Source organism: Kryptolebias marmoratus, linkage group LG9, assembly GCF_001649575.2.
Source record: "Kryptolebias marmoratus isolate JLee-2015 linkage group LG9, ASM164957v2, whole genome shotgun sequence".
NCBI classification, from domain to species: domain Eukaryota; kingdom Metazoa; phylum Chordata; class Actinopteri; order Cyprinodontiformes; family Rivulidae; genus Kryptolebias; species Kryptolebias marmoratus.
The window spans coordinates 30,419,923-30,428,746 of record NC_051438.1 but is presented as its reverse complement, the minus strand read 5'-3'; the positions used below and the strand labels follow the sequence as shown (position 1 = coordinate 30,428,746).

Here is an 8,824-nt window from a genome sequence, read left to right as displayed (position 1 = left end):
ATCCATCCGTCCATCCATCCATCCATCCATCCATCCATCCATCCATCATCCATCCATCCATCCATCCATCCATCCATCTTCTTTACCTGCTTCTCCTCTCTGGGTTGTGGGGAGCTGATGTCTCTGTTAGTCACTGTGTCCCCTGTCACTGAGACGGGGGACACCTGGACAGGTCTCCAGTCTACCACAGGGACACAAAGAGTCAAAGAAGACAAACAACCATTCCCTCTCCCATTTTACCAGATATGAAGCTAAAACCATGTGGTGGTGGCTGAGAGTCATCCTCAACACAGACTCTGAGAGCTAACGCGTCACATGAGATGTTTGTTGAAATTTTGGCTTGTAAGGCAGCGGGTGATATGCATTCTTTTTAAGGAAGGTTAGTTTTATTGAATGTAGTAGAAATAATTAGATTTTTCTGTAACAAGGCGACTTTAAAATTAACTCACTTTGCTTTTTAAGGAAAGTTAAATAATCCATCTGTTCGTAATAAAACAGAAAAAGACGGCAGACAAGATCAAAAACTGACTTTTATGACAGAATCCTGAGGCTTTCAGTCCAAAAAAACAGAAGCTGCATAAAACAACAGATTTAGGAGAAGTGGTGCAAAAAGATTGCGCATCCTGTTCCTCTTCAAACCGCTGATGGTTTGAGACGAAGCTCAGAGATCAGCTGTTTGAAGAGACGCCCTGACCGACGCCCTGACCGACGCCCTGATTGACGCCCTGACTGACACATTAACTGACACCCTAAAGGACACCCTGACCGACGCCCTGACTAACACCCCAGTGAATGTCCCGATAGACGCTTTCTGGTTCAAGCCGAGCGCCTCGGATGCTTCAGGCACCTGCAGGTCGTTCTGTTTGTTCAGTAAATAGCTGCAGGAGCTGATTTCGACCTGAAATCTAGTGAATTTAGTCTGAATTGTGACGCGTGGACGGCTGCAGAGCATGAAATGTGTCCACCGGGTCACAGAAGGAGGGATTGTGTCGGATCGGATGGAAGGAGGAAGAGGAGGAGGAGGTCGTGCAGCACAAATACACACACTCAGGCCGCCGTGTTGCCGTGGAAACGGCCTGAGTTGGTCAGCATAAACGCAGTAAGCACACCGGTGGACTGTTAATGTGGAGTCCAGAGTGGGGGGAGGAGGAGCTGTTATTAACCTTTGACCTCTTCATTCCAAACTGTTAAAGAGCTGTTGTTGAGTGATATTTGACCTCTGACCCCTCCGGAGTTCTTCCTGGACAGAAAACAGATTTGTTTCCTTCAAAGCAGCTTAATTTGGAGCAAAGAAACAAAACCAAACTTTTTCTTCAGGAAAAGCTGCTGAGAAAACATCCACGTGTCACTCGACTGACTGAGCTCACGCAGAACAACATCCCATAATTATCAGTTTTGGGTCAAACAGCTGCTCAGAAGTTTCAGCTTCCGGTTAAAAGAAGATCTGCAGGTTTTTCTTCTTAGACAAACAAACAGTTTGTTTTGTTTCTATATGAGATTAAAGACATGTCAGTTATATTTAATTACTAAATTAAAGGGATTGTTCAGCTCTTCTGCAGTGAGATTAGGAACAGTTAATGTCTTACCTGTTGTAGATAACTCTGAATGAGTTTGGAGAATTATAAAAGTAGATAGATTGATTTAGTCTATATTGTCTTTACATTTTAATTCTTTTTATTAACATGAAATCCTGTTTTGTGTTTTAAATTGAAATATGTTTTTATCTCTCACTGTTTTTGTTTTAAAGGTCGTGATCTTCAGAGTACATTTGTTCTGAAAAAATCCTCCTGCCTCGACACATAAACACATCACCAGAGACCATGTGTTCCAGGAACTAGTCCTCACCGCCATATAGCTATGCTCTGATGTCTCTTCAATATCTTCACTGCCATCTGTGGTCAAAACTAAATAAAATACTAAGAATTAAATAAGACTTTTAATGTTTCCATTTTTGCTTCATTACTAAAAGCAACCGAACTAGACTTCAGGTCCGAACGGCTGGTTCGGGTCTCGTTGGTCCTCCAGCAAACAGGATTTTGTCTTCATGCATGAAGCTGGGATACTGGACCCGTCCCTCCAGCGTTCCCATGGAGCCCGCCTCATGAACCCAGTGAATGCACAGAGAGCGCCACGGCAACATTTTACCAACACATTTATTGAAATCAAATCTGCTTTTGGGTGTAAAAAAACATGAAGTCAAACACTGTACAGAGAAGCAGAGTACATGACTGAGGAGGCGGATCCTGGAGCTCTGCACGCCGTGACATGGTGATGAGGATGAAAACACATGCAGGGGGTGTTTGGGAGTCTTTGGTGCAGTCTCTGACAGCAACGACACACAGTAATGATGCAACAGAAAGAGCAGATGAAAAAGCACAAAAAAAAACTTCTTTCACATGTTTGTCCAGTCTGATTGTCTCCACGGTGTCCACAGTGTCCCAGGCCGGCAAAAATACAAAAGGTCCTTACCCCAACCCCACTCTGTTTTTACATTAAATAGAAAAGACCAAGGCACTCTGGGTAAAAAAGGCTAAAGTGGGCGCCCGGAAAATTACCTGCCATTAATCTGTGCAAACAATTGACTTTTTCGCCCCACTGATTGTGAACACAGCAAAATTAAAAGTTGTATTTCAGCAGCGCTGACGGGAGGTGGAGGTTAAGAAATGGTTGTATTTAGTCTTAGTGTACCTTTTCCTTCATAGTGAAGCACCTTTTTTTACAACCTCACTCTCCCATTCTTCTTGTTCCCCCTCTGTTCTCTTTCACTGCTGGCTCCCTGAGTGAGCTGAAATTACCTTCAATTGGTCTGAACTGGATGGGAACTCTCTAAAGTGGTGCTCAGACAGTGTAGGTCCTGGACAAAGTAAGTCAAGAAACAATAAAGAAGAAGAAAAAAAAACAAAACTGAGGAATTCACAGTCAGTCTTTGTCATGGCCATAAAGAGCAGCTTTAAACCCAGAATCAGACAGAATCAGGGTGTCAGCGTGAAGCTTTCCACTGGGTCCAAGAAAAACTGCCAACCTTCATTTAATCTTTCAGAAAATAGTGAAAAATAAAATAAATAAAAACATCATGAAGACAAGGATGGGCCTACATGGGATTTCCAATAAATAAATCTAATTTATTCCTAAGAAACCAAATTTCTATTGTTCTTCAAAAAAACATGTCTTATGTAAATGAACAAACCTTTTTAAATAGGTCAGAAATCAAACATTTAACTGTAAAACATAAACAGTAAAAGCAATTAAAGCTCTCCCATAAGTCCACTCTGTAAACTGATAAATATTGGTCAGCCCATATTTGGTCAATCCTTTACGTCATCCTTCATTTTGTGTCCATACTGAAGTGAAAACCACAAAACTGAACAAAACATTGTGAACAGAAGCAAAATAAAAACAAAATGAATAAAAGCCATTTGGAAGTGGGTGCTGTGCAAGACAATCAGTGCAGCTTTGGTGGAAGAACATCGGCAGCGCCAACTTAAGTCCCCGTCAGACTACCACACCCCGTCGGTCCAATAGATGTTTTCCCTGGGGTACACTGTGTTAGCGTAGTCTCCTACCTGTTTGTTGCTGTATTTGGGTGGATTGGCCTTGTAGCTGTAATCCGAATATTGGTCGGAGCCCGTGGAGTTATTGTCGCCCGTCCCTACGAAGGTGTTGGTAGCAGGGAGGTCCTGAACGGCCTGGTGCTTCTTGGACGCAGAGGGTGACTGTGGCTGCAGTTGGATAGATGGCAAGGGAGAGTTGGACCGGTAGTGTCGGCCCAGATCGGGACTTCCTGGGGGGTAATTCAGGGGCAGGTGGATTCTGGGGCTGTCATTGACGTCATTGATGAGGTTAAACTTGAGGCCTTTCTGCAGACTGGCCTCCTCGTCCTCCTCCAGTGGTTTAGTGGGTTTTGGAGCTTTGTTTTTCTTGTTCTTTTTCACTTTGCCATTTTTTGGACCCTGTTTGGGAGCATACAGGTCCTTACTCTCCTTCTTGCCAGCTTGGTAACCACTCTTGGTATCCTTCTGCAGCCAGTATCTGATAACCACCACAGCTATAATTACCAGGATCACAACAGAAGCGCCTGCAAGGATGGCATACAAAAAGTTATTGCGTTGTTGGCTGTAGGAGTAGTCCGGATCCCCTGCTATGTCTCTGTCCAGAGGTGTGTAGAGACTGTGGCCAACCAGCGCCTCAATGAGGGACACATTGGATTTGGTTTCGTTTATAAAGACGTGAACCAGCGTAGTGGTGTGGCGAGGAGGTTTGCCTCGATCGCTGACCCTCACCACCAGCCGGTGGAGGCCATTGTGCTTCCCCGGTAAAGGCTGTGTCAGTGTGATCTCCCCACTGCTGGGTGATATTTGGAACAGGCCATAAGGGTTTCCGCCCGTGATGGAGTACAGCAACTCAGCATTCGGCCCAGCATCCATGTCCTCGGCCTTCACTACCTCGATTCGTGTGTCTGGAGGCGTGACGGGCTGCAGGTAAATGAAGGAAGAGTTAGAAGGTTTGGTGACATAGGGGGCATTGTCATTCTCGTCCAGGACATTGATGGTGACTCCTACAAAGGAGGATCGAGGGGGTTCACCAGAATCCACAGCTTTTAGACGGAAGGTGTAGGTGCTCTCCTTCTCACGATCAAATGAAATGCTGGACAGGATGGTTCCTGTGCCGTTCTGGATGATGAACTTTCCATTGTCCGGTTCCACAAACAGTGTCACTCGGGAGTTCTCCCCCTTATCAGCATCATTAACAGTTACTACTCCGACAGGATTTAGTGGAGGCATGTTCTCGATGACAGAGAAGCTGTAGCCATTCAGTGTGAATTTGGGATCATTGTCATTGCGGTCAAGAACATTTACCACCACTGTAGCAGTTCCAGTTTTACTTGTAACACCTTTGTCTGCTGCTGCAACGCGAAACTCATAACGCTCTTTGTCCTCTCGATCCAGCATGTTCTTCACACGAACCTCCCCGGTGTTGGCATCAACCTCAAAGAGCCTGGCAGCCGAGAGCTCAATGATGCTATAAACCAGCTCTGCGTTGCTGCTGCTGTCTGCGTCCGAGGCCACAACATCAAGCACTTTGTCACCTGGCTGGTTGCCCTCTGCAAAGTCCACTTCAAGCAACGGAGGAGAAAAACTTGGTGTGTTGTCGTTTATGTCTGTGACCTGGACTTTGAGGGAGTTGGTGCTAGATAGAGCTGGGTTTCCAGAATCCACAGCAACGATTTCAATCCTGTAATCCTTAATGCGTTCATAATCCAGCAGGGTTGTTGTCTGCAGGAAGTATTTTCTCTTCCGATCGCTGGCTGACTCGCTCGCAGGTCGGAGCTGAAACGGTACGTCTCCAGCAACCACACATGTCACCACAGCGTTTTCCCCCTCGTCACGGTCCGACACTTGGACCAGCGCCACCGGGGTACCGATTGGCATGTCCTCAGAGATGTTTGCCACACCTTCCTGGTGGATTACCAAACCAATACCACGGATCTCGATAGCTGGAGAATTGTCGTTCTGGTCCATGACACTGATAGTCACCAGAACCTTGGAACTCTTCGCATTGGGTCCACGATCTCTGGCAACGACAAAGAACTTCAGGAAGGTCTCTTCCTCTCTATCCACCAGGCCTTTGACGTAAATGACCCCTGTAGCCCGATCGATGCGCAGAAGCCTCTGGACAGTCTCGGACGCCTGATGAAGGCTGTAGTCTATCTCCCCATTGATGCCTGTGTCTGCATCATTGGCTCGGACCTAACAGTACAGAAAAAAGATTATATTCTCAGTTTAACATTATCTGGATATCAAAATAACATTTGCATTTTAAATTCAGTTTGTTCTGACAGCACTCTGGAAATCTTACATACTTAACACTTAATTTTAAAAAGAAATATGGGAGTGATTTGTTTTATGTACGTAATAATCATAAAAATACGGTCAGGGAACCTGAAGTTACCCTGAACTATATCTTTATTCTGCAAATCGACTGTAGAAGTCAAATTTCACAGTTTATTTTAACAACCATTTAGCTTCTTTGACTTAGAAAAAGTCCCAAGCCTTAACACGGCAGCACTATGCAGCTGCGTGCACGCCCTCGTTAGCATCTAACGGGTAGATGAGTGAACGTTAATGTTCCTCTTGTTAGCAGGAAAGCCTCTGCTCCTCTGGGTCCGATACGAGTAGCAGAGAGGAGAGAGGACAGAGCGGCAGCCACCGTCCGGTTTCACGAGTCCAAACCCAACGTAAATGGAGGTGATGATTCAATTAGGCTGAAGTGCTGTCAGCAAAATCTCACTCAGGCTGAGCTCGTTAGGAAGGCTTTTCTATCGACACAACTGATGCTTTTTAATTGTAATCATTCAACGTCACCGTTGCCATTAAAAATGTAAGCTGTCGAATGCGGACGGCGTCTATAAATACATCAGGTGCTGCTGGGTCAGCACTCCTCCAGCCTTCACCTGGGACTCGCAGTAATGTAATTAAGGTTTTTAAATCTTAAAGCCAATTATTCCTCTAAAGCATGTGTGAATCTGTGCCAAGCTTGCACTCAGCAAAATAATGTCTTAAAAAATCCTTAAAAAAGAAGAAAAAGTCAATCTGCCAATGTTGTGGCATTATTTAAGCCTCGTAAGAGCAACAATAAACCTGCTGCTGACGCCAAGGACACAGAAATCAGGGATGTTTCTACAGCCACAGTCCCACTCCTGCAAAAATGGTCTTATTTGTTTTCAACAAAGGGTAAAAAAAGCCTGCAGGATAATTCTAAAAACAGGAGCTTATCTCAGCAGACAGGTAGTGAATCCCGTCACCTCTGCTCTGGTTTAAAGGCGGGAGGAGTTTCGATTATTAACTCCAGGACTAAAAACTTATTAACAGACTTCAGATCAGGTCCCTAAAGTGCTCAACATTTAAAAACAGACCAGGTTTAGTTCTGTTATAAAACACATCTGACAGAGGCCAGATGATATAAAGTTATCACTTCTAATTTAAAAACACATTTCTTTATTTGAGCTCTGAATAAAACTGGTGTCCCTCAGGAGGGCAAGGGCCGAGCAGCACCAGCACCAGAACCAGAACCAGCACCAGAACCCGGAAACAATGCCCGCACCAGCAACTGATCTGAGAGTTCCGGATCTTTTGGATTTTCTTTGCTGCGGTGCGGCGTTAAGCAGCAGAACCAGCTGGGAATCATTGACAACCTGTGAGGCTGTTAATCTGCTCACAGCGAGTCCAAAACCACCGTAACACCTGGTTAACGATTAACCAGCCTTAACCAGGCTGAAGGCTGCAGGTAATTAATAATTCATTTTAGACTAGTTTCTCTGCATCAGATTAAGATGATATGATCAATCACTGGATCAAGATCACATGATCCTCCAATCCTTTTGGACCACCTTTTTAAATAAATAATGAGTTTTTAACATCTGTGAATCTAAAACCTGGGAAACTTTTTAGACTGAAATGATTGAGAGAATCTGACAAAAGTTCCAGTTTGAAGCTCAGAAGATGTCAGGAGTTTAATCACCTCTGAACCAACAGCTGATGTACGTTGGTTGGTGTTAGAGCTCCAATCAGGACCTCGTTGTTTCTGGAGACATTTCATCTCAGATATGCTGGTGTAGATTCTCAGTCATCCGGGACACGGCAACATCACAACACGGTGGCCGAGGGCTCAAAGGTGAGGCTGAATCAGTGGTTAATGTGTGCCGAAACGCCCTGCCTCACCTCCCTGCACCATCTGTCTGCGCGGCTAACTGAGCAGCAGATTCCATGCAGCCAGAGCGCCGTGTTGCTCTGCAGCTTAACGAGACCCAAGAAAATCAAGACGGAGGAGATAAGAAACGGCTGCTAACAGACGTATAACAGCCTGAAGGTTGCATCGTTCCGTCCAGCTCTTCTGGAGTTGTTGGGACAGTAAAGTCTCACAGGACAAGACCCGTTTAATCGAATTATCTGAACCACTGACCTGGAAGAAAAAGCCAGCTCTGACAGGAGCTGCAATATTTACACAAAGAGCACGAGGGCCGTTACTTAATATGAACAAGCTGACAGATCATCAGGTCAGGGTCATCACCGCGTCGTGTCGTCAGTCTCTCAGATTTCAGCTGGTTGGGAAATCCATCCGATTCGTTTCAGTCGTTCTTCCAAACTTCCAAACTTCACAGCTCTTAGTTTGAGTTTACAGGGATTTTCTCTGAACCACACAAGCTCAAAGGTTTGCATACAGAGATTTTCAGACCGAAATCTGTTCATAAGTGGTGCTGATGGTTCCAGGTCTTAACTCGAAAAAGCCTGTTAACTTACTGTTAGTGATCATGATCAACTGCAGCTAGTAATTTCTCTTTGGATTTATCTAGCAGCACTCTCACGGACAAGACAAATGTCTTCTGGAGAAAAGTCTGATGGTCAGACGAGACAAAGACTGAGCTGTTTGGAGGAGTCGAGGCCAGGTCAAGGTCAAGTCAGACCCGAGAACATTGAACCAGCTGTCAGGCATGGTGGTGGCAGCATCATGCTGTGGTACAAAGTGAGGAGGACTACCTCCAAACTCTTCATCTTCACCTCAGATCAACAGCTGGAAGATTGAAACTCGGACAGTTGGGTCCAACAAGACCATGATTCCAAACATCAGAGCTAGGTTCTGATTGGATAAAACATCAGAGCTGGTTTCTGATTGGATAAAACATCAGAGCTGGTTTCTGATTGGATAAAACATCAGAGCTGGTTTCTGATTGGATAAAGCAGGCTGACATGAAGCTGCTGGAACAACTTCCTAAAGGTGCTTTTCCACGTGTAGGTGTGTGTGTGTGTGTGTGTGTGTGGGGGGGGGG

At 45.1% G+C, this 8,824-nt stretch overlaps 1 protein-coding gene across 5 annotated transcripts in view; it reads right to left on the bottom strand.

Annotated features, from left to right (window-relative positions):
- Positions 1–8,824, bottom strand: part of LOC108250410 (protocadherin-1-like) — a 175,771-nt gene that overhangs the window by 154,687 nt on the left and 12,260 nt on the right. For 4 of the 5 annotated variants that reach the window (XM_037977286.1, XM_037977284.1, XM_037977287.1 and 1 more), the window contains one exon: positions 3,564–5,747. In XM_037977286.1, the coding sequence (XP_037833214.1) occupies positions 3,564–5,747 (2,184 nt within the window). Of the gene's footprint in view, positions 1–2,135; positions 5,748–8,824 lie in introns of those variants that run through there. The other variant, XM_037977288.1, reaches the window with a different exon arrangement.